This window comes from Morus notabilis, unplaced genomic scaffold (genome assembly GCF_000414095.1).
Source record: "Morus notabilis unplaced genomic scaffold, ASM41409v2 Scaffold362, whole genome shotgun sequence".
In the NCBI taxonomy this organism is placed as follows: Eukaryota; Viridiplantae; Streptophyta; class Magnoliopsida; order Rosales; family Moraceae; genus Morus; species Morus notabilis.
The window spans coordinates 161,504-186,971 of NW_010358469.1; the positions used below are offsets into that span (position 1 = coordinate 161,504).

Here is a 25,468-nt window from a genome sequence, read left to right on the forward strand (position 1 = left end):
TCAAGGATATAGCCCACGAGGTACCGCTACACGTGATAGTGGATGGGAAGTTTATGAATCCAGAAGAACATATTGATGGAGTCAAAATTAGGAGAAATCCTTTGCATGAGGTCGTCTATCTGTCCAACCTCGACCAATGAAACCTGACGTGCCTCCCATTTGAGGATTCTAGGAAGACGTCCATCAACCATATTTGCAAACGTGGCGCCGATGGTTGGAAAAGTTTCGAATGCCCAAACTTGCGTTAAAAATTATGCCATGGTTGGAAAACTATGTATTATTTACTATAAGGCCATGATTAAAAATTATGCATATAACTGTACGACATACCTGGAAGGCCCAAGGAAACCCGCATATTGAGTAGGTTTCCTTGATGCTCTTATGACCTCCATTCCGAACCCATTTCTGAAATTTCTCTTTTAGGTTCTTCCTCAACGACTGCAGAGTGCATTCAAAAGACACCCTGCCCCATGGATAGCTGTTAAAGAAATCTAAATCTTTGACGTACGACAGCCATTCCAGTGGGACGGTCTTCTTCAGTCCCCAAATAGTAATACTTGTGCTAAAAGGTAAATAGTAGTGATCTTTGCTTTATCGCTACCTTTTATCTTATTTTCTGTGAGCAATTTCTTTAAATCAGCAACAAGTACTATTTGGGTCTTAAAATGCTCCAACAATCTTAGATTCTTTGAAGCTTTCAACAACACGTCCGGCTCTGGGAATTCCCCGCAGTTCAATCCTGTGATTAAGGCAAATTTCCTCATTCCGAACCGAGTTGGCTTTCCATTAGCCATGAACCACAACTCATATTTCTTTTCTGCTTCTATCTGCCTCAGAAGCAGATAGTGTGTCAACACTCCAAAATAGATCATACTTTTAGACATCGAAATCAAATGTCCCAAGGTAGATTCCTTGAAAATTGGCATTTCAGTTTCAGGGTCTAAATTCTGCCGTATTACCTCCAGGGCCTCGATCTTTGACTTCATAGTGACTTTCACTGGGAAGTACTCCTGTATAGGATCCATGATCATCCTTAGCTGTCCAATCCCAGGAAGTTCATATGTGTTGTACTTCGGGAGGTAATACTGAAAAAAAAGAAAAAACAGACATCGGTCAGAACCGACCAAAACGACATAGAACTGACAAAAAGACACAGAACCGGGGCACTGGTGTGTGCACGCGGTGGGGCACTAGTGCGTGGGGGTGGGGGGGGGCACGGGCGCGGTGGCAAGGGTGCGCGCGCAGGGGGTACGGGCGTGCGCGGGGTGGCAAGAGTGCGCGCGCGAGACCGACCAAGAATCGACCTAGAACCGACCCAACCTAGAACCGACCCGAACCGACAGAAAGACACATAACTGCCCTAAGAACCGACCCAACCTAGAACCGACCCGACCCGAACCGACTAGCCTAAAACTAAAACTAACCAAAACCGACCTAGAACCGACTACGAACAGACCACAGCAGAACCAAAACCGACTAAGATACGAACAGACCACACACTAATGTATGCAATTCTTGTTTTCTTATATTAAGTTTTTGTTCTTGCAAAAATGTAGAAAAAAAAACCTTAATTTTACCTGAGCAGATTCCGTTGCCTCGTCGATGGGGGTTCGGGAAATGGCCGTCTTTGTTGAGGAAGAATAGTTGTTTTGTGATGCCATTTCAGTCGTGGAAGTCGCCTGTTTTTGGTCAGTTTTTAGTGAGGGAGGTGGTCGGTTTTGTTGAAGAGGGTCAATTTTTGGGTGGTCGGTCCTCGGTGAGAGAGGGTCAGTTTAGTCGGGAGAGTGAGGAGTGTGGTCGGTCCTCGGCGAGGAACGGTCGGTTTCGTCGGGGAAGTGAGGAGTGTGGTCGGTCCTCGGCGAGAAGGGTCGGTTTTGTCGGGGAGAGTTAGAAGTGTGGTCGGTTCTCGGCGAGAAGGGTTGGTTTTGTCGGGGAGAGATGGTCAGTTTTGTCGGGCTATGAGAGAAACTCGGCGAGAGAGAAACCGGTGAGAGGTTGTGAGGGAGTCGGTCGTGTGGTCGGTTTGTGAGAGAGAAAGGGTCAGTTTTTGAGGTTTGGTGAGAGTTTTTTAAAATGACCCAAATACATAAACTAGATAGGACCTATTTTTTGACACGTAAGATACACGTCATAATTTTTTTGTTATAAAAAAAAAGTGGTATAGATCCTCAATTTCTGTTTGATTGTAGTCTCTTTTATCAAATTTTCTCGAGGAAAATGGAAATGTGGGTCCCACGTGAATACAATTGGTCGAATCCAGACGAGAGAAGTTGAAAGAAAGAAACCCTAGCCCCTAAGAAAGGAAAAGCAACAAGGAGTAGAGAGAAATTCCTGCGCTTGGCCGGCCGTCTCTCCGTCTTCTCAGATTTTGAGGTTTGAATTTTGATTAGTTTTCTGCTGAAATTTTTCTCTGTATTTCTTCTTCTGATGATGATGATGATCTATACTAATAATAATATTAGTATTCATCAGTTATGCAATGGGATTATTCTGTTTATAAATGATTATGATTAAGCGCGGATCTTATCATCTTCTTTTGCTTTTGGCTTTGTTTTAAGCTTTAGCTTTAGGGTTTGCTCCTTTTGACCTATAATACAATATAATTCCCAAAAACAAACTCGCATTTCATTACTCAATTCAACTCATTAGCTTGATCTTATTATTATTATTTTTTTTTTTCATCTAGTTGAATTTCTTGTCTCAATACCGAACAGAAAATTGACTTGTAACTTGTAACCACCCAGATTATAATACTAATCGCAGGATCTGTGTATTTTTGAGATTTGCTGATTGTTGACCAAATAACAACTCCCAAGTCAACACCTTGAAGTGATTATTTGAAATCAGTTGTCTACTGCAGCTACCGAGCAAAAAAGAAAAAAAAAAAAAAAGCAATTTTCCTACCGTGGTTAATGGTTATTTGAAGTTTCATTCATTTTCGGAATTGTCCATGTTCCTCTTCTCTGTTTCTAGCTCTTTGTCGGTGTGTGTTTTGTTTTGCTGGATTATTTTGTCTGTCGGTTGTCCAAACCGCGCATCCTAATTTCTTGCAAGAGAATGTTTAGTATGTGCTATTCATTATTGCGAAATTTAGATTGTCAGCCATCAGAGTTAATATACTAAAGTTTGGTGCTTTCCTGGTTTGTCTCTTTGGAATTTGTCGTCTCTGTTAACCATGAAACGTATTGACATGGGCAGGCTAATATATTCCTGTTTTCAGTCTATTTAAGTGGCGATGGCTGATGGTCATGAATCTGACAAGAACATCGAGATATGGAAGATCAAGAAATTGATCAAGGCGTTGGAATCTGCGAGAGGCAACGGTACCAGCATGATATCACTTATAATGCCTCCACGAGATCAAATTTCTCGGGTTACTAAGATGTTGGGTGATGAATTCGGAACTGCTTCCAACATCAAAAGCAGGGTCAACCGCCAGTCAGTGCTGGGTGCCATTACTTCTGCACAACAAAGACTGAAGCTTTATAACAAGGTTCCTCCTAATGGGCTGGTGCTTTACACCGGGACGATTGTTACTGAAGACGGCAAGGAAAAGAAGGTTACCATTGACTTTGAACCTTTCAAGCCAATAAATGCCTCGTTGTATCTCTGTGACAACAAGTTTCACACTGAAGCTTTGAATGAACTTTTGGAATCTGATGATAAGTTTGGCTTTATTGTAATGGATGGAAATGGTACGCTATTTGGGACATTAAGTGGAAACACAAGAGAGGTGCTACATAAATTCACAGTTGATCTACCAAAGAAGCATGGAAGAGGAGGTCAGTCAGCATTGCGGTTTGCCCGTCTTCGGATGGAAAAGCGGCATAACTATGTCAGAAAGACTGCTGAGCTTGCCACGCAATTCTTCATCAATCCTGCTACCAGTCAGCCAAATGTTGCTGGTCTAATACTTGCTGGTTCAGCAGATTTCAAGACTGAACTAAGCCAGTCAGATATGTTTGATCCTCGTTTGCAGGCAAAGATATTAAACGTGGTCGATGTTTCTTATGGGGGTGAAAATGGTTTCAATCAAGCTATCGAGCTATCTGCAGAAATTCTTTCTAATGTGAAGTTCATACAAGAGAAACGCTTGATTGGAAAGTACTTTGAGGAGATCAGTCAGGACACCGGTAAATATGTCTTTGGTGTGGATGACACACTCAAGGCTCTGGAAATGGGCGCTGTAGAAATCCTAATTGTGTGGGAAAATCTGGATATCAATAGGTATGTGCTGAAAAACAGTGCTACTGGCGAGATTATCATAAAGCATCTGAACAAGGACCAAGAAGCTGACCAGAGCAATTTCCGTGATGCAGCTACTTCTTCGGAGCTCGAAGTTCAGGAGAAGATGCCATTACTTGAGTGGTTCGCCAACGAGTACAAGCGGTTTGGTTGTACGCTTGAATTTGTCACGAACAAATCCCAGGAGGGGTCACAATTTTGCAGAGGATTCGGTGGGATTGGAGGTATCCTTCGTTACCAGCTTGACATCAGATCATTTGATGAGGTATCAGATGATGGGGAAGCGTACGAGGATTCCGATTAAGAGCCAATGAATTGTTGCTTGGCGAAGTGCGTTTCTGTAGCAGGTTGCTTCTGCTTGGTAATCTAGCATCTCTGTGCTCCACAATCTTCAAATTTCGGTGCTTATTGGCCGCATATGCATTCGTTTTTTGCAAGTGTCTTTTTCTTTGCTACCTTTGCCCCCTTCAAAGCTGTTTGGACCTTTTTGCTTTGTAATGAATGAAAGAGTATGGTGATTTCTTGAAGATTTTTCATATAGAACACGGAGGGAGGTTTGTTTTGGAAGGTGAAAGTACCATTCACGTGCTCTTTAAATCTTAATCTGATGTCGGTTTTTTATGTACATTGGGCTATTTCTTGTTTTCTTATTATTAGTGTTTGTTTTGTATTCCTTATGAATCATTTCTGGTTCAAAACCAAAAGTCAGGACTATAATCTCTGGAGCAATTTAGAGCTATATATCTAGTGGAAGCCTGAATGCAATACCTGAACCAGACGAAGATATATACCATCCGCGAACATTTCTCTAGTCTTATGATTAAACTGATAAAACAGAATGAAAAACTCAAATGGAATTTGAACTAAATGCTCTAGAGCTGTAAAAGATTGCTCCTATAGTGCAATGATTTGAGTGAACAAAGACTAATTATGATGATTGGTGCAATATGTGTATTACATTGCACCAGAGATTGTTCTCGTATTCAAATTCCGAGTAATCTACTTATTTTACTTTTTGCTGATATTAATTATGATTTTCAATTATCGTTTGATTTAGTTTCTGTTGATTCTGTTCCTAAGGTGTTAAGTCCCTATGTTCTTTATGACATTTCAAAGTTGAAACAAAATGTGCTTTAAAAAAAGAAAAAGAAAAAGAAAAAAGGGCCGTGCCTGACTGGTGTGATACTATAAGGTAACGCACATCAGAATATCTAGCATCATGTGGGCAAAGCCGGTGCAACGACCAACGAGCCAACATCACAATTGCCTCGACCTCACATCCGTGGTGACCGGATTCGTTTGTTTCATCATTGATTGATTCCAGTCACTTCCTCAATCACCTCGCCAACATGATTGTCAATGCAATGATTGATTTCGATGATTGACTTTGGAAGCTCTTCAGCACTCAAGACTTGAGATTGCCAATGCGAGGTCACCATCTCAGCCACACTGCCGGTGCCAACAAGTGAGAGCAGAGATGGATAGAGAAACGAGAGGAGAGAAGAGGGGTCAACTGAAAACATACTTAACCGATGTAAATCTCGTGTAAATAAAGTTGTATACTACTTATTTAAGTTTGATTGTTTATCTGTATCACTTTGATGTCAAATTAAGGCGCAAGTTATTCAAAAGTAGTTTATTTAAATTCCAATTCACTACAACTGGTATTCCTCTAAATCACCCCGAAATCAAAAAGCCTTTTACGCAAATTGACGTTTCAATAATTGAATCCAATAGTTGACAGCCATGCAGGAACAAACGCTCAATTGGACATTTGGAATAAAAATCAAATTGATATTTCAAACAGTCTTCTACAAGCAATACTACTTCGCTTTAATCACTTTATTCAAAACTTGATCTTATTCTTCACAGCAAAAACAATGCCCAATCCTTACATGTATGGAAATAAATATGATCTGTTTTTTTTTTTTTCTTTCTTGCTAGAGAGAGACATGTAAAATTGATCTTACAAAAGGAGTATGTGAATGCACTCCTTTCCCCTCGTATACCTTACAGCTGATCCTGCACCGGAATTTAGAATCTCGAATTAGGTTAATAATGCTCAGCTTATTTGTCTCGCATATATATTTCTAAATAAAGGGGATGGAGAGATGATATTGAAGCTTTTTCAATCTAGTCTTGCATATTGGTTTTCTGAAGAACATAAAAGGCCATTGTGGACCTCTAGTAGTAGTCTCGGTTGGTTTAGGCATTTGGCCAGAAAACCAGTTGAGACGCTATGCTTGGTAGACACATCCGACTTGAAATCACGGCATGAAGGATTTCCGGAACAAAAGCAAAATGGATATGTTCATGAACTACCCAAGTGTTTCCTTATTTACTATATTTGATCACCGCATAACAACTGGAGAAGGTCAGATAGTTTTACCTTCCATGCACAAATGCCTTCAGCAATCAGCGAGTGCAATAAGCTGATCTACTATATTTGGCTCCGCTAGTGTGCTAGTGTCTCCAAGCTCATTCAACTGTCTGGAAGCAATTTTTCTCAAAATCCTCCTCATTATCTTTCCACTCCTAGTCTTTGGAAGGCCAGGCGCCCAGTGGATTTTGTCGGGTGCAGCAAATGCTCCTATCTGAAATGTCAAACATTTTTCAAGTGTCAGATCACAGCTTATAAATTTCTACATCCGCTTGTGAAAATCCAAAGATACTACGAGATATATGCTAAGTTTATTTCTTATTGTTCAAGCTCATCTAGACGTCATTGGAGAACAAATGCTCATACTCAATTAGATAACCAATCCCTCAAGGATGCGCAAATTATGAAGCCTTAGAAGTTAGAAGAAAGGTAAATGGGGGGTACACCGACCAGGCTAGATTTTTAGAGAACTAAATCTGAAAAAGACTGAACAGCTTTCCACCATAAAACTTGTCATCTTCTAGTTTAACTGCATTGGATTTCATTCAAACAAGGTAGTTCAACACTTTAACGAGACCCATAAATTATTTGGGATTAGGCATTACAGAGTAAGAGCACAAAAATATCTCTTCATCAAATTTAATGAAGAGAGATAAAGGGGGAACACGTTTAGCTATAAACCTGGCATATGAACCCTCTAGAGAATCAAGAAGAGTGATTGCAACAATATATTTTTGAATTGTTCGGTCGTCAAGTCATTAGGTAGGAGGCGTACCTGCTTTCTAACAGTGAGTATGAGGCTCTTCCGTAGGTCTTCAGTGTAAGGAACACCTTCTACAAGAGTAACAAATGCGTATATAGCCTGCCCTTTAACCTACACAGTGAAAATGCTTTTGCTGAGAAACTGGCGGCAAGCATTTTCTCTCTCTATCTCTTTTCATATTTTTCTCACGATTTATGATGTATAAATTTGTACTCTGCCCTTCGCCTAGAGCTGCAAAAGTATCATGGTCTCATCCTCTCATCCCTTTTCCATGAGCAATATTGTTTAGATACCCTCTTTGTGCACTTAGAGCGGCCAATTATCATCGGTTAAGGCATTCCTACGACAAGTACCTTTGATACCCTCTCTCTCTCTCTCATAAACATGTGAACACACACCTGAAAGTAGACATACCTCATGCTCAACACCAACGACAGCAGCTTCCGCACACTGGGGATGTGAAACCAGAGCAGATTCTACTTCAGCTGTACCAATACGGTGTCCACTGCATGAATTATGAACAGCATTAACCACCACCAACGCACTATAAAAGCGTACATTTTTTTGTTATTACCATTAACAATAAACGGCACACAGGTGATAGACAAACGTGAGGGAGGATAACGACATGGTTTTTCTAGAATACATGAATCTTTGAAACTCAAATACAATTTTCTCTATAAGGATAGAAACTTATTAAACATCAAATACCTGACATTGATAACATCGTCAACTCTTCCCGTAAGCCAGTAATACCCATCCTTGTCCCTGAAACATTAATTTTTGAACCTTAGCAAGTCTGGCATCCAATATGGAAGATTAAAAAAATGAAAAGGAAAGGGAAGTTATTGTCCTATAAACGCGCATTGGGAGATTAAACGAGTTAAAGTGACAGTTTGGTATTGTCACTTACCTTCTGCAGCCATCTCCGGTGAAATAATAACCAGGGAATGGCTTAAAGTAAGTGGTTTCATATCTTTCATGGTCACCATAGAGCGTACGGAATGCTCCAGGCCAAGAGCTTTTCACACAAAGATATCCGCTGCACTCCCCTTCAATCTCGACACCTTTTTCATCTACTATAACAGGCTGCATTCATGCAAGTAGAAGACAACAAAGCTCTGAACTCTACATTTGCAAGGAAAAAATAAATAAATAGTGCTCTAAACGATAAAACAAGCAAAAATTACCTGAACTCCAAAAAAAGGAAAAGTGGCGGAACCAGGCTTTTGAGGCCAGGCACCTGGTAAAGGAGTTATCTGCCATATGAACAAATGAAGAATTATGTACATATTAAGTGACAGAGAGAAGCCGAGAAGGAACTATATGCACTTACGTGCATGTATTCAATCAATTGAAAAAATATCCAAGAAATCCCATGCCTAATGCTCCTATATGAGTTCCATCAGAATATAACAGAGCAAAAATTACCATGAAGCCACCGGTTTCTGTTTGCCACCAAGTGTCAGAAATAGGACACCTCGAATCTCCAACTACATTATAGAACCACCTGCGCCAATACCAAATAGGCTTTAATTAAAGAAGCTACTTGATATATAACATATATGTACACACACACACACACACACATATATATACACTTTTCCTTATTGAATCTGGCTACCTCCAGGCACTAGGATTGATAGGCTCACCAACGCTTCCTAGGATCCTTAAGGATTTCCTTGAGTAGCGAGTAACATACTGCAGTATGAACAATTGTTGATCAATTAACCAATTAAGAAACTGAATTACATGCACACCAAGGATATGGAGTTGATCAATATATGTAATAACTAATAGAACAGACTTCTGCTCTTCTAATCAGACAACTAGACGGACCAATAAAAATATGGATATCAAAATAACATGAGCAAGTTCATCAGTAGATATTTTATTCAACAATGAATTTTATTCAAACAAAGAGAACAATTGACAGCAGAAGAGAATACCCCATAGAAGAGAATAGATTTTTGGACGATTTGGTTGGAAAGAAATTCCAGGATATTTGAGGAAAAGGAGATGGATTTCAACTGATCTTTTTGAGAAGCCAAAGTTTCTGCTTCGTTATGCACATCTACAAATTAAGCGTTCAAGGGTTTTCCATTTTCATTTATTATTTCTAAGTGTAATGGGGAATTAGTGGTGATTTATACTTCCATATGTTGTTTTATGCTTGCCTTGCCTTTCAGTCGTGACCATGAATGTAAAATAAACAAAATGACGTGGGTTCATACTAAGCAACATCACAAGGTGGGAACATGCGCCATTGAACTGATCATAATAAGGATATTTGTTGCAGTGTTTTATCATATTGATATCCACATAAACTAGAGTTTATAAGTCACAGATATAACTTGCCTCATCACCATCACGCATTAGGGACCGCACCAATGTGGGAGCAGTGTAAAATATTGTAACCTTGTACTTATCAACAATGTCCCAACAGCGACCGGAATCAGGATAATTTGGAGACTGCATGTTGAACGTAAATACATTCGGATTAGAGGACTACACTGATAGTAGAATGTACTAGATTTTCCTAATTTACCATTTGTGATTGATATGTGAATTTAATATGTTAAGCTGGTAGTGGCATTTTGCAAATGGCCTTTTGCCTTGATAGTTACCTAGAAAATCTCCACAAGCAAATACTACTGCCATAGGAGGATAGTTCTTTTGTTCATATATTCCACTTCCAGTGTAAATGCGCCATAAATACATAAAACTCAATTCTCACTCTACAATCTGCAGGTTTGGAACTACAAAGTGCAAACTCTTGTCTGTAGCTTTCAAATAGGATTCCATAAAATTGTAAAACCAAAAGTGCGATTATTGTATGGTTTATTTGCACACATAAATCTAGGTCTAGGTTAGTTATCCTCTATGATTTATGAATGACTAGTCTGCTTTGCAAGTAAATTTACCCCTTCAAAAACGACGACACTAGCTCCATTGAGCAAGGGTCCATAAGTGACGTAGCTGTGCCCAGTAATCCAACCACAATCAGCCGTACACCTAAAATAAAGGGAGAAAAAAGTCGGTATGTTGAGCAGCAAAACAATCTAATATTCATGTACTTTAATTATGAAGTCTCAAAGAAGATAGGGTAATCTGACCAATAAATATCAGTAGGTTTATAATCAAACGCATATTTGAATGTTATTGCAGTATACACCATATACCCTCCAGTTGTATGGAGAACACCCTTCAAAAAGGAAAAAGAAAATATTTACCTACTGGGAAAAACATTTTCCTTTTTCCATGAGAGAAAAAAGATAATATAAGAAGCACATCCTTGATGATGCATACCTTAGGCTTTCCAGTGCTTCCACTTGTGTAGAGCAGAAACAATGGATCCTCAGCGTCCACCCATTCCACCTCGCAATGCGTTGGATATTCAGGAATCACATCCTAGAAGATAGTAACAATTTATCACCAATGAGTAAAACAATTATGCAACAACACTATGATCTTATGAGCTGATAGAAGTATGCACCAGAAATATCCGGGACTCATCTAACAACATTGTACGAGATTTTACTGACTTTTGATTTCAAAGTTGGAAGGCAAAAGAAATGCTATTATGTTATAGAGGTTTTCCAACTATATTAGAGCATCCCCAATATAATACAAAGTTTTTGTCAAATGCCAAATTTTAGCACTTGAGTGGAAAAATCACTCTCTAGTATAGCATATGTCAACTTTGACATTTGATTGCTAGTGGTTGATATATTAACTTTTGTATGACAGTTATCAATCCCTTGAGGCAAAAGGTTAAGACTGTGCTAGTTGTACAGCCCTACATTGTTTGAGAAATTTGATATGTAACTGTTTATAAGTAATTACACATATCCCAATGATATGAGGCCTTCTGGGTAAAACCCAAATGCAAAACCGTGCGTGTTTAGGCCCAAAACTGACAATATCATACCAAGTAGAGATGAAAGCCGTTACAACTTTTTTATTCAATCATTACGACGTTATTGTTTTTAAAATTTTAATATTAAAAATTTACTTTTACAAGTTTCAAAGCTTAATAATTATGACAAAAAATAGATATAACATTTGAAATAACATCATGCATTAGAGCACAAAATAAAATAGCAGATCAAATATAACGTTGGCACCAACATTTGTATTAGAGATGGTTTTAATACACTATGCACATAATAGATATGATAAACCTTCTTTTCATTAGAATCATAGTTTTTGAAAGGACCGGTTGCACACTGACCTGCCACCATATATCTCTTCCTTCTTGCCATTTAGTAGGTTCCCTCTTCATAGCTGCTTCATTTTCAAAGACTAGGCATCTATCTGCTTAAAAATAAATAAATAAATAAACAGACAAATAAACTTACAACTTTAAATATAGAAGAGTGATTTTATATATCTGTTAAGAGTATCTCCAATTCAGTACTGCAAGTGATGTTTCAATTGCAAATTTGGCATTTGAGTGTAAAAACACTCTTCAATGCAGCGTCATTTGGTTGTGCCAAATTTACAATATGCGATACTTTGTGGTAAATTTACCACCAGGTATAGCATATGGTAAATTTGGCATTTGATCGATATTCATTGGCATGTCACGTTGTCTTCTAATATCATTGCAATATTTACATTTTCAAATTGTTATAGAGTTAAGAGTTTGTTTCTACAACTTCCAAAGCTTAATGATTATGGTAAAAAATAGATTTAGTATTTGAAATAGCATTATGCATTAGAGCAAGAATAGAAACAACAAGTGAGATATATCATTATCATACTTATTGGTGCCAAATATACAATTGGCATCAACATTTGCATTGGACATGGTCTTAGAGCGATAATAAGGGAAGCAAAATGATAATATAAAAAGCATCTGGCAAAAAGCGCTCGATGAAGATTTTGAGAACGTACAAGTCGCGTTGCAGTCTACAATACTAAAGTGTTGTTGAAGGTTAAAAAGTGGAGATGATTGTAGAAAAGCGTTTAAGAGTCGTAACGGACCTACGGAAACGTTGGTTTGGGCGGATAGGAGGAGGGCCGCATCAACTATGTCTTTGAGGTGGATGATCTTAGAACCCCTCTTGACAGCATTGCAAGTGATGACAAGTTTTGGTTTGCAGTCGATGATTCGCTGAGCAAGAGATTCTGCAGAAAATCCTGCAAAAACAACCTGAAAAGACAAGGAATTATGAAGGCGGATGCGGATGGTTGAAAAGAAGAGAAGATGGAAATGAAAGTAATGAAAAAGAGAAGCAAGGGAAATACGGAATGAACGGCGCCGATGCGGGCGCAGGCGAGCATTGTGATGGGAAGTTCCATGAGCATGGGCAAGTAAACAACGACGGCATCGCCCTTTTTGACGCCAATGTCTTTCAAGTAGTTTGAAAGCTGGCAAACTCTGGAGAGGAGCTGTTTGTAAGTCAAAGAGGCATCAGAGCCGGGATCGTTGGCTTCCCAGAAAAGAGCGATTTTGTCGCCGCCACCGGATTCCACGATTCTGTCCAAGCAATTGTAGGAAATGTTGGTGATGCCGCCCTTGAACCACTGCAATGCAAAAAGATATTATTAAAGGAAGAAAAAAAAAAAAAAAAAAACAGAGAAAAGAGAGAATAAAAATAACCTGAATGTGGACTTGGGATTTCGTGACGTCGAGATTGTGAGAGAAGACGTGATCCGGATCCCATTTGCGTTCCCAGTGGAATTGGGAGGCAATCTCCGACCAGAATCGGCCTGGATCCTGGATGGAGGCTTTGTACATCTCCAGGTACTGTTAAGCACTTACACAGATCATCAGACACGAGAGAGATAGAGAGAGAGAGAGAGAGATAGAGTTGGTCAATGAGATACGTACGTCGCGGAGGGAGGGAACGAGAGCTTGTTGGGACAAGTGGTCGGAGGGTACGACGACGGCTTCATCTTGGTCTTCGGCGAGGAGGGGGTCTCCCAAACTGACGGCTTTTACCATTTTCCTCGTCCTCGTCCTCGTATTAACCGAATAACTACTGTTGGCGATTGAGTTTGAGATTGAGGAATCTAACAAGTGCCTTGTCCTTGTTCTGTTATCAAAGTTTTTGTTGATATTGATAGTACAGGTACAGGTAGAGGTAGAGGTAGAGGTAGAGGAGATTGAGATGGGGATGACCGCGGATACTAATGTGCCTGCACCTCTCCCCTGTCCCTCCTTCCATCTTTTATACGACGACTGTACCTGCGTTTGCGGGTGAGGGGCCAATTCCAATTTCAATGCCATTTTCTCTCTCTCTCTCTCTCTCCCCTCCGTCAACGCTCTCTCTCTCTCTCTCTCTCTCTCTCTCTCTTAAATTTATTTATTTATTTATTACATTTATTAGGATTGTTTATCTCTCTATCTGTACGCTGTATCTTCTTTACATATATGTGTACTTTAATTAACACATTCTTTTCCCATTTCTTATAATTTTCTCATGAAACCAATAATCAAAAAAACAAAAATTTTGAGTTTGATGATGCGATGGGAGATCCGATCCGAATCGATAGGCGAGAATCCCGTTCTGTTCTTATGCCCCTCTACTAATCACTCCTGCTCCTCTATCCGCTCGGATCATCAATCAATTTTTAAATTTATATGTATTCTACCCAAAAAATGTGATAATCCTCCAAAAAAAAAAAAAAAAAACAATAATAATAAAATAATCATTTTTAATTTTTTTAATTTAATATAATTTTCATCAGATTTAATGATAAAAAATTAAAATTATAAATAAAAGTGTACGGTTAGAAAAACTCCTATAAAAAACCAATTTAAATTTACTGTTTTATTATTATTGCATTATTATTTTATTATACATTTAGTGTCACGGCCACCTCAACATATAATATAAATCATTTATTGCCCTCAGAAAAAAAAAATAGTTATAATTGTTTTACTTCAAAACCAATACAATATTACAACACATATGTTGTGTGAGAAAATATGCGCTGTCACGTCAGTATAAGAGGGCGGAGATTCAAGGGGCATCCAAACAGCTGACCCCTTAAAAGGGGAGAGGCCTCCAAAAGGCCGACCCCTCCAAGGAGGAGAGGCCTCCGAACGGCCGACCCTTTCAAAGAGGAAATGCCTCCATTAAGCAGGTTCTTAAATTTGCTAGGAGCCCCAAGGGGCATCCGAACGGCCAACCCCTCGAAGGAGGAGAGGCCTTTGAAAGGCCGACCCCTCCAAGGAGGAGAAGCCTCCATGAAGCAGGTTCTTAAGGTTGACCCTTTGTACCGTTGACCCTCTGTACAACCGATTGCACAAACATGGGTCCACGTCCCCAGGCCCCTGAGTGGACAAGGGAGTTGCGTCTTGGTTTGAAGAATGTCAGTAATACATGCATTAATTACAAGCCCCTAAACCGCCCTTTAACGGACTGTGGAGGATTAAAGGGGAATCTGCAGAGCTGTAATAGGAGACAAACTGGATGAATGAACAATCAAAAAGCTGTTAGCAAGCTATGGGTCTAGGCCCATAGGGTAGTAGGCACTCAAGTGGGTAGGCCTACAGAGAAAAACCACTCCTGATGTAAACTTTGACTATAAAATGGGGGAAAGCCCCGAACAGAAGGGGCCCTCTCTTCCTCACTCTATATGTAATTAAAAAAAGGAAATATATATGCAAAAACACAGTGGATGTAGCTCTTTATTAACAGAGTGAATCACTATAAACTTCGTGTGTCCTTTCATTTAGGCATTACATTCATATTTCCTTCACCACATAGTTTACACGAATTGTTCATAAACATTATTTTCAAATATACACCAATATCAGCCCAGTAATCCTACGAGATACCAAGGAGTGACCCAACGCAATCCTGTTGATGAAATTTCACCGTTAACAATATATATATATATATATATGTATATATATATATTTTTTTTTCTAAGTAACAATGGTTACAACATTATAGTTTATTACTACTTTAATCAACACATTCTTTTCCCATAATTGCCCAAGAAATATATAATTAAGAAGTTTGTAATCTTAAGGGCTCGTTTAGCATTGCTTATAGATGTTGTTTTTAGCTTTTTTAAGAAGTTAGAGCAAGTCAAGATATTTAGTAAAATTTATTTTTACTTAGCAGCTTCTAAAAACTACTCCCCCACAATAAAGTTTGAGAAGAATATTAAAGTTGCTTTTTCACAGCAGCTTCTGTTGTTATTGTCTAAATTTACTAAAATGACTCTAATAATATCAACTTATTTTATTTATTTTAAATCAAATTAAAGAATATATTTATTTAAATGTTTATATGAAAATTAAGAATCTTTAATAAATATCTTATGCTAAATTTTATTTTAATAAATATCTTATGAAAAATTTGAATAGATTTTAATAATATCTTTAATAATATATTATGCTAAGTCTTTCATATATTTTAATAATATCTTTATAGATATATAATTTATCTCATTGAATAAAACTAATTTATATTTTAGAGATATTTTAATTAATTAAATAAAAATTATATTTTTTTAGTATTTTGGTGTATAAATATTATGAATTTTGTTGTTTCTGTTATTCACAATAATTTAAAAAAAAAAAAATTCCCAAACACCTATATATTTTTAATCACAACAACTTCTGATTAACAATATAAAAATAACAAAATTTTTTTAACAGTACAAAAATGTCAAGTCAAATTGGTCCTAAATTTATCAGGAAACAAAAAAGAAAACAAACAAATTTGCTATACTGCTAATCAAAACACCTAACGTAATCAGATTTACACAGATACAATATAATATACTACTGATATTTGATGATGGGAGATCCGATTCCGTTCTGATGCCTCTCTCTCTCTCTCTCTCTCTCCCACTAGTCGCTACTGCTCCTCTACCTGCTCTGATTATCAATCAATTTTTAATCTATTCTATCAAAAACAAAAACCAAATTTAATTTATTGTTTTATTATTATTATTATTAGTTACATATGTAGTGCCACAGCCACTCCAACATATAATAGAAATCATTTATTACATCATAATAAAAAAAATTCAAAGTTAATAATCGGCCTGCCTGAGAGAGAATGTGCTGGGAAAGTTGACCCAACTAACAAGGACAACATTTTTCATAAAATTATAAAGTATATATATCATATTATATTACCCATAACATCGTTGCTTATGTTATCTAATGGAAGAAAAAGAAGCCCAATAAACAAAAGAAGAAGAAAGGTTGTGCCTTTGCCTTTGCCAAGCGGTTGAAATTCGATTTTGATTATGCCAATTGAATAACAATAATAATAATAATAATACAAAATTCAACAAGAAAAAAGGGGAAAAAAAAGGTTGAAGAAAACGGAAGGGTAAAGAAAGATAGGCCAAAAAGTCGTGATTTTGACTAATACAAAATTTAACAAGAAAAAAGGGGGAAAAAAAAGGTTGAAGAAAACGGCAGGATGAACTTACATTGGAGAAAGTGTTTAGCCGGCCGGCGGCTCGTAGTGAACTGATGGTAGTAAATTTGGATTTGGATTTGGATTTGGATTTGAATGTGGTGACGGTATCAAAGTCAGAAATTGGACTTCTTTCTCAAGAGAGTTACACCCGGACCCTTGCCTTGTGTGAGAAATTTCAATTTCCCCAAAAACATACTTCTCTTGCTTTGATTCTTGAATGTTATTAAAACAGACAACGAAAATGATAACAAAACTAGTGAGCAAACGTTGCTTTCCCCTTTCTGCTTTGCTTTGAATTGTTTGGCAATTATTTGAATTGCCAATTCCTTAAGACCTCCTAGTGGCATTAAGAGATTTGAATGGGGATTACACAGTATTGTATAAAAAAATATTAATTACAGAGTTATTCAATTATATATGCGCCCCCTATTATATTAAGAAAACTATAGCATGCTACTTTTATTATTTTTCACTTTTCAAACTCCACTGTTACGACGTGTGTATTTATTTTAAGAATTCTACATTGTATAAATTATGATATTTAGTTCTGTTATAATATTTTTTTTTATATAGCTAAGCGAGCAGTTGATAAGGCTCGTTCTACTTACTTAGATGAGGTATATAGGAAACTTTGGACTAGAGAATGAGAGAAGGATATATATAAATTAGCTAAGATAAGAGAAAGGAAGTGTCAGGACCTAAATCAAGTGAGGTGTGTTAAGGATGATACGGATCAAGTTCTAACAAGAGATAAAGACATTAGGAAAAAGTTGAGGAGCTACTTTGAGAAGCTTTATAATGATGATCATGCAATAGAGTTTGGCAATCTTAGGTCACAAGGAGAACCTAATGTGATGTATACAAGAGGAATCAGAGTCTTGGAAGTTAAAACTGCACTATGGAAGATGAAAAAGGGGAAGGCATGTGGGCCAGATGATATTCCAATAGAGGTTTGGATGGCGTTAAGAGATGTTGGAATTGTGTGGCTCACTAAGCTTTTTAATGAGATACTAAAGAAGAAGCATATGCCTGATGCATGGAGGAGAAGTATTCTTGTTCCCATCTTCAAGAATAAAGGAAATGTGATGAATTGTAACAATTATAGGGGCATAAAGTTAATAAGCTACACTATGAAACTTTGGGAGAGAGTTATCGAAAGGAGATTAAGGGCCACAACTACCATCTCAGGTAACCAATTTGGCTTCATGCCAACAGATCAACCACATAAGCCATTTTTCTTCTTAGGATGCTGATGGAAAGGTACATAGAAGCCAAGACGGACCTACATATGGTCTTTCTAAATTTAAAAAAGGCATATGATAGGGTGTTGATGGAAGTTTTATGGTGGGTGTTAGAAAAGAGAGGAGTGCATGTGAGGTATATTAAGGTAATTAAGTACATGCACGATGGGGTGGTCACGAGTGTGAGGACTGCTGGAGGCTACACGACAGAGTTCTCTATTCGGATCGGCCTTCATCAAGGATCTGCTCTTAGTCTTTATCTTTTTACCATCGTGATGGATGAGCTGACAAGAGAAATTCAAGATAGAGTTCCTTGGTGTATGCTTTTTGCGGATGATATAGTTTTAGTTGATGAACATAGGGAATGAGTTAACCGTAAGTTAGAACTGTGGAGACAGACTCTCGAGACGAAGGGATTTAAGTTAAGGAGGACTAAAATTGAATACATGCATTGTAGGTTTAGTAACTCAAGTAATTAGAGTGATGAAATTTCTTTAGATGATGTGGAGATTGAGACTTCTAGGAAGTTTAGGTACCTTGGGTCTATAGTGCAGTACGAAGGAGATATAGAAGATGATATTTAACATAGGATTAATGCAGGGTGGGTTAAGTGGAAGAATGCTACGAGAGTTTTATGTGATGACAAAATGCCTATTAAGTTGAAAGGAAAGTTCTATAGGACTGTAATCTGCCCAACTATGTTATATGGTAGTGAGTGTTGGGCCATTAAAAGACAACATATATCTAAGATGAGTGTGGCAGAAATGCATATGTTAAGATGGATGAGTGACCATACGAAATGGATCGCATAAGGAATGAAGTTATTCGTAGTAAAGTAGGTGTAGCACCAATAGAAGATAAAGTGCGCGAAGGCCGCTTGAGGTGGTTCGGGCATGTCCAACGTAAACCGCTAGAAGCACCAGTTCGTGCTTGGGAGGACATTCTTATACCTAATACTAGGAGAGGGAGGGGTAGACTAATAATTACGTGGACCGAAATCGTTAGGAAATACATTTTAGATCTAGGCCTTCAGAAAAATATAATTTCAAACAGAGCCGTGTGAAAAAGTGAAATCCATATAGCCAACCCTAATTAAATTAAAATTAAGACTTGTTGTTGTTGTATAATATTCTTTTTTTTAAAATATTTAAATTTTAAAAATCAAAATAATGAATTATAATTTGAACTCATACGCTTAATTCTTATCTTATCTGTCTTTGTGTTTGTCGATAATTAGTTGCTTATCTCACGTCAACTCAAATAAATAATTTTAACCCGAAAAAAAGAAAAGAAAAAAAAAACAGTGTAGATGCCATGTACAATAACATAAAGTAAAAAAGGTACAACATCTCTTATAACTTGTTTCAAACTTGAGGCTACGCCTAGAAGATCTCTGCCAATGTGAAACATCTTTAACTCTTGTCCTTTCATTTGGAGATCCCCGTCATCTTTACTACTAGTAGCCTAAGCCACCGCACCATGTCTTTCGCCGCGGCCGTCGGCGCTTGCCCTGAAATCTAGTGCATCACTGCTGCAAACAACAGGAACAATCAAGCAGCAGTGGAAATTGCTCTTGGGGAACGCGTATCTACAAATCTCCTTGAGAGTTTGAGTCCTTAGATTATAAGAAACCACCACCCCAGGTAGCCTTAAGTAGATCGTGCAAGTGTTGTCAACGTAAGCCACAGGAGACGCAAATGATAGCCCCGAGTGCCAAAACCTAGGGCTAATCTGCGCGACTAGAGTTTGATGCAGGATGGTGTGAGCATGCTTCCACCGAAGATTGTAGTGGTAGGAGCAATAGTCTTGAACCTCTAAATCCTTGAGGAGGAACCAGGTGTGAATCCCTTCGAAATCAGAGTAGCAGAAGTGGACGCGCCCTTCCGACTCCCACAAGCACTGCCCGTATGTTAGGCAGCGTGGCGACCATTTGTCTAAATCCACATGGTTCGGTAGTGGGATGAGCTTGCACTCACCATGGAGGATGCAGTACACGAGCAAGTGGCCCCCCAACTCCCAGTGGATGGCTCCATTCGAGAAGAGAGGGGCGGTGTTGAGCTTGGGAAGATCAGGTGGGAGGTGAATCAAGGGACGCTCGAGTCTCCACACACCCTTCTGCGACGAGTAAATCTCCAGCTCCAATAGACTGCCCCCGTTGTTATTGACGCCGAAAATGCGTACGATTTGGTAGTGTTGACCGTCGACAGCGAGACCGGTTCTAATACTAGGTCCGCGGATTTGAGGTTGAGGAGGAGCGAAGTCTTGCTTGGTGACTAAGTTAAAAACACTGTAATGGGTGAGGCTAATATCAGTTTCATTAGGGCATGAAAACAGAAGCCAGCCATTGCAAGAAGCGCATACGTGCGCACTTGTTCTGCTGAAGAAACTGAGAAATGGATTGACAACAGCACCAGGTTGTTGGTCATCTACGTCAAGAAGCACATATTCAGCAGAGCCGTTACCAAATAGATAGTGGCAGAAAAGCCTTGTCCTGTAAATGTGATTTCCGCGTGAACTTTTCTCCATCAAATAGATCTCTCTCTCTCAGTTACTGGAAAAACTAAATTAATAGGAAAAATGGAAAGCGACAACAGATAGATAGAAAGTAATCAAAATGAATAATTAGCTATAAAATTTTACCCCCACCAAAGGATTAAGGCATGATGATTGATGAACATCAGAATTCGACTTTTACGTTCTAATGGTTTGTCTTCCAAAGCACTTTTCTTTATAGGTAGAAAGTAGAAACACAGACCCTCCAGGCAAATAAGACACCAGCCAGCCAAGTCGATATTCTCGACAATAAATAAGTGTTGGATTATTGTATTGTAAATTTGTAATCCTTTGGTAATGCCGCCCTCATATTTTGGCTTTTTTGTTGTCATTTTCCCTCAAACAAAACTGCAAACAAACGCTTATACCATTATATCTATATCTGTATCTGTATATATACACCCACATAGGACATCAAACAAGGAGAATCACTGTTTGCCGTCGTATAAAATCCACGCTACAATTAAATTACTGTGTATTCAGAGTATAATAAGTTCATCAAGTTGTAATATAAAAAGGACAGTATAAAACTTGAACTAAGCCACTCGTAATTTGATTCGCATTTCAACTAGTTTCAACCACTTTATTTGGTTCATAAATGCCTATGAAAAAAAAATTAAATTAATTATGTATATATACACACATGAAACGCAGAGATATCCCATTGTTTTTCTTGTATTGGCGCGGTCTACTCAACTATATGCATAACCATTAAAATATATCAAATTTGAACAAAACCTTTTGAAGCACATAAAATAACACATGTCCCAGCATTGTTTTTCTTGTATTGAGAGAGAGAGAGAGGTACTTTGTCTAGCAGAAAATCAACCCACATCCCTTTCGAAGCACCGAGTCCTAGGTTGATCAGGAGTAAAGCATTCACCACCTCCTAACCGATTCAAGTCCTCAACGTGTCCGAAACCAAATTCGCATATATTAGCAATACCATTGGCATAACTGCCCCCTCCATACTGGCATCGCATTGACTAATCGGACGACCTCATCCAACATACCGGCACGGCTATACAGTTCAATCATGCAAATATAATGTTCCTTAATCGGTAGTATACGGTAGCGTTTATTCATATACTCAAAGTACTTGCGACAGTCACTGACGCTGTTTTTCTGCAAGCAGGCGGATAAAATCCCCACAAACGTAATTTCATCCGGCCTTACATTCTGCCTCTCCATCTCCGCGAAAAGTGCGAGCGCTTCCTCTCCAAACCCGTGAACGCCCAAGCTCGTAATCATCGAATTCCAAGTAGCTATGCTCTTGGCTTGCATTTTGTCAAACACCCTCCTCGCGTCCTCTAAACTACCGCATTTGCTGTACGTGTCAATCAGAGCCGTGCCGAAGAAAACATCCAACTCAAATCCGTTCTTAAGAGCGAAATCGTGAACCCATCTTCCCAGTTTCAAGCTCCCCAGCTCCGTACAAGCTTTCAGCAAGCTTACGAGCGTGAACTCGTTGGGACTAACATTGTCAAGCTGCATTCTTCTGAACAGCTTGAACGCCTCCTCAGGTTGGCGATCCTCAACATAGCCGTCAATCATTATCGTCCAGGACACAACATTTTTAGCCGGCATTTGCTCGAAGATCGCTCGGGCAGCGCGTAAGTCGCCGCTACCGACCAAGCCCGTAACCATGGTCGTCCAAGAAACCAGATTGCGAACGCGCATTTTGTCAAACACCTTGCGTCCACTATGCGCGTCTCCGCACTTGAAGTAAAAATCCATCAACGTGTTCTGCACGAAGATATCTCCGGAAAAACGGGCTTTGATGGCCAGCCCGTGGACGGCGTCCCCAGGACGGAACGCGGAAGAAGCTGTGCAGGCTTTGATGACAAAGGGAAAGGTGAACTTATCAGGAGGGAAACCGCGGGACGTCATGAGTGTGAAGAGGAGGAGGGCTTGTCGAGGGGAGGCGTTTAAGGTGTAAGCTCGGATCATGAGATTCCAAGTAAAAGTGAGAGGATAGGGGATTTGGTGGCGGAACACGAGAGCGGCGTAGTCCATGTTGCCGGAGGTGGAGCAAAACTGAAGCATTTTCCGGAGGAGGAGTTGATCGTGGGAAAGACCAGAGCGGATAATCTTGGCGTGGATTTGCTTGAGTTGCCTGAAACTGGTGCAGTTTTGGAGGAAGGTGAAGGCTTCCTCGGAACCGAACTTTGTTTTTGATGTCGGAGTGGACGAAAAGGGATGAATTTGGGACACGGAAAACATTTGGCACAAGGATTGTGTTATTTTTGTACAAAACCAAATGAGCAGACTCCGACTGAAAGAATAAATAAGTGGTCGTCATTGCCCATCCCGGAGACTCTTATCCTAATGCTAAAATGAGAGCCAGCAAAGCAAAAGAACAAATAAATGAATGAAGTAGATATATACATACATATACATATCGGGTACCTATATAGCTCGGAAAATGTAATTTTTTATTTTTCATATTGGTGTGTTTTTATACGTGGAACATTTAATTTATTTAAGTATAATACTTAATATTACATAAATTAAATTATATTTTTTTTAATGTTATAATTAAATAAATTGAGTATCACACATAAAGAATGAACGAGAAAAGTAACGTTTATCAGACTAGATAATTCCTATATATATATATATATATATTATACACACTTTATGTCCTTGTAGCTTTTTTTCCCTTAAAGAGAGTTTGGGGTTCTTAGTGTTAAAATTCTTAAATTGGGATTCAAGTGTCAAAGAACACAGAATTTAGGGAGTCAAATTGCAAAAAGTCCCAAATGGTACTTCTCTATAGTATAGGGACGTTTTCTGGAAAAGCAAGCGCATTTTTTTTTTTTTTTCCTGAGAGGGGGAAAACCCCACCCCAACATATCCTCAAACGCCCAAATCAATCTCTCTTATTCATTTCGACTTGTTTTGGATTTGAGTGATTGAAGCAATCAATCAATCTTTTGCCTGCGGTGGGGTTGGGATTTGGCTGAATCAAATAAAGCAAACACAGAGAATCAGAGAGAGATATATATATATATATATATACACATATTAATCTTGGAATATGGGGACAGGGAGTGGAAGCGAGGTGAAGCAGGAAGGGTCGGACGAGCAGCAGAAGAGGTCGGAGATCTACACATACGAGGCCCCGTGGCACATCTACGCCATGAACTGGAGCGTCCGACGAGACAAGAAGTACCGCCTCGCCATTGCCAGCCTTCTCGAGCAGCTGCCCAACCGCCTCGAGATTGTTCAGCTCGACGATTCCACCGGCGAGATTCGCTCCGACCCCGCCCTCTCCTTCGAGCACCCTTACCCTCCCACTAAGACCATCTTCATTCCCGACAAGGAGTGCCAGAAGCCCGACCTCCTCGCCACTTCCAGCGACTTCTTGAGGCTCTGGAGGATTCACGATGACGATTCTGATGCGCACCTCGGGAATGGGAATGGAGACGAATACAACACCAACACCAACAGCGGCGGCTCCCGCGTCCGCCTCCTCTCCCTCCTCAACGGCAACAAGAACAGCGAGTTCTGCGGGCCCCTCACCTCCTTCGACTGGAACGAGGCGGAGCCGAGGCGCATCGGCACCTCCAGCATCGACACCACCTGCACCATCTGGGACATCGAGAGGGAGGCCGTCGACACTCAGCTCATCGCCCACGACAAGGAGGTCTACGACATTGCCTGGGGCGGCGTCGGCGTCTTCGCCTCCGTCTCCGCCGACGGCTCCGTCAGGGTCTTCGACCTCCGAGACAAGGAGCACTCCACCATCATCTACGAGAGCTCCGACCCCGACACCCCACTCGTTCGCCTCGGCTGGAACAAGCAGGACCCCCGCTACATGGCCACCATCATCATGGACACCGCCAAGGTCGTCGTCCTCGACATCCGCTTCCCCACGCTCCCGGTGGTCGAGCTGCAGCGCCACCAGGCCTCCGTCAACGCCATCGCCTGGGCCCCACATAGCTCCTGCCACATCTGCACCGCCGGAGACGACTCCCAGGCGCTCATCTGGGACCTCTCCTCCATGGGCCAGCCCCTCGACGGCGGCCTCGACCCCATCCTCGCCTACACCGCCGGCGCCGAGATCGAGCAGCTCCAGTGGTCCTCCTCCCAGCCCGACTGGGTCGCCATCGCCTTCTCCTCCAAGCTCCAGATACTCAGGGTATGACAGGCCACCTCTTCCCTCTCTTTGAACAGCACTAGCAGCAACCAATTTGCCAATGCCAGGGACTCTCAATTCTTCAATGTCTATCAGCTATGCATTTCGCTGTCCTTTTGCTTTCTTTACCATGTCTTTAACTTTTTAACTTTTAGGATGTTCCACTGTTGACTCTCTTCTCTTGGTATAATGCAAGTGCTTGAGTTCTTGTAGTGATGATGATGGCTAGTGAATGGATATCTTCGGTTCTTAAAATCTAGGCTCTTTTTTTTTGTTCAACCAGCAAATAATCAGCAACACTAACCGATCGATCATTTTAAGCCTGCCACATTCATTAATTGGCTTTTGTAGCCATTTACATTGAGAGTTTGCACAAGAAAATCTCCTAAAACAAGCACCCTCTTTGAAATTTCATGTTGCTTTCATGCTGATTGCTGATCAAACTAAATGAAATAAGATGCTTTGATTTCGATTTGTATTTGCTTCAATTACACTCTAGTGAAAAACTTTGAGCCTAGGAAAGAGCCTATTGTAGGAAGATATAATTTGTAGCTTGTGAGGCAAGATGCAGCAAGAAGAGTTAAATCTGCAAAAATGATGCTTCAAAATGCTCCTCAAGGAAAACAAGAGCCAAACGAACACCTTAATATGACAACAGTCTTTCACATGATATGACATCCCATGGTGTTATCGTCGCTGAAATAGTCCCCGACTCGTGTTGTTGGAGGTGCTAGTGTCTGG

The 25,468-nt window shown here is 39.6% G+C and overlaps 4 protein-coding genes across 7 annotated transcripts; 2 read left to right on the plus strand and 2 right to left on the minus strand.

Annotated features, from left to right (window-relative positions):
* Positions 1-2,203: 2,203 nt before the first annotated feature.
* Positions 2,204-4,895, plus strand: LOC21390969 (eukaryotic peptide chain release factor subunit 1-3). Of its 2 annotated transcripts, none has more exons than XM_024162035.1 (2): positions 2,204-2,373; positions 3,199-4,895. In XM_024162035.1, the coding sequence occupies exon 2, from the start codon at positions 3,236-3,238 to the stop codon at positions 4,547-4,549; it is 1,314 nt and encodes a 437-aa protein (XP_024017803.1). In that variant the 5' UTR covers positions 2,204-2,373; positions 3,199-3,235; the 3' UTR covers positions 4,550-4,895. The 2 variants fall into 2 exon arrangements, with proteins under 2 accessions (XP_024017803.1, XP_010090939.1); XM_010092637.2 differs by having other exon boundaries at positions 3,221-4,895.
* A 1,177-nt stretch (positions 4,896-6,072) lies between these two features.
* On the minus strand, positions 6,073-13,670 carry LOC21390971 (acetyl-coenzyme A synthetase, chloroplastic/glyoxysomal). The gene is made up of 18 exons (XM_024162036.1): positions 13,228-13,670; positions 12,997-13,143; positions 12,642-12,920; positions 12,378-12,546; positions 11,623-11,705; positions 10,698-10,799; positions 10,505-10,593; positions 10,313-10,403; positions 9,747-9,860; positions 9,013-9,089; positions 8,820-8,898; positions 8,579-8,647; positions 8,302-8,477; positions 8,100-8,156; positions 7,803-7,893; positions 7,401-7,499; positions 6,635-6,839; positions 6,073-6,267 (listed from the first exon to the last, which is right to left on the minus strand). The coding sequence occupies exons 1-17, from the start codon at positions 13,624-13,626 to the stop codon at positions 6,654-6,656; spliced, it is 2,307 nt and encodes a 768-aa protein (XP_024017804.1). The 5' UTR covers positions 13,627-13,670; the 3' UTR covers positions 6,073-6,267; positions 6,635-6,653.
* Positions 13,671-19,352: 5,682 nt separating this feature from the next.
* LOC21390972 (pentatricopeptide repeat-containing protein At3g26630, chloroplastic) lies at positions 19,353-22,921 on the minus strand. Of its 3 annotated transcripts, none has more exons than XM_024162039.1 (3): positions 21,395-22,921; positions 20,674-20,934; positions 19,353-20,524 (listed from the first exon to the last, which is right to left on the minus strand). In XM_024162039.1, exon 1 carries the CDS (start codon positions 22,807-22,809, stop codon positions 21,523-21,525), a length of 1,287 nt encoding a protein of 428 aa, XP_024017807.1. In that variant the 5' UTR covers positions 22,810-22,921; the 3' UTR covers positions 19,353-20,524; positions 20,674-20,934; positions 21,395-21,522. The 3 variants fall into 3 exon arrangements, with proteins under 3 accessions (XP_024017807.1, XP_010090942.2, XP_010090943.1); XM_010092640.2 differs by having other exon boundaries at positions 21,395-21,524; XM_010092641.2 differs by having other exon boundaries at positions 19,353-20,934.
* Positions 22,922-23,543: 622 nt separating this feature from the next.
* Positions 23,544-24,998, plus strand: LOC21390974 (WD repeat-containing protein LWD1). Its single transcript, XM_010092642.2, has one exon. The coding sequence runs from the start codon at positions 23,627-23,629 to the stop codon at positions 24,734-24,736; it is 1,110 nt and encodes a 369-aa protein (XP_010090944.1). The 5' UTR covers positions 23,544-23,626; the 3' UTR covers positions 24,737-24,998.
* Positions 24,999-25,468: the final 470 nt, after the last annotated feature.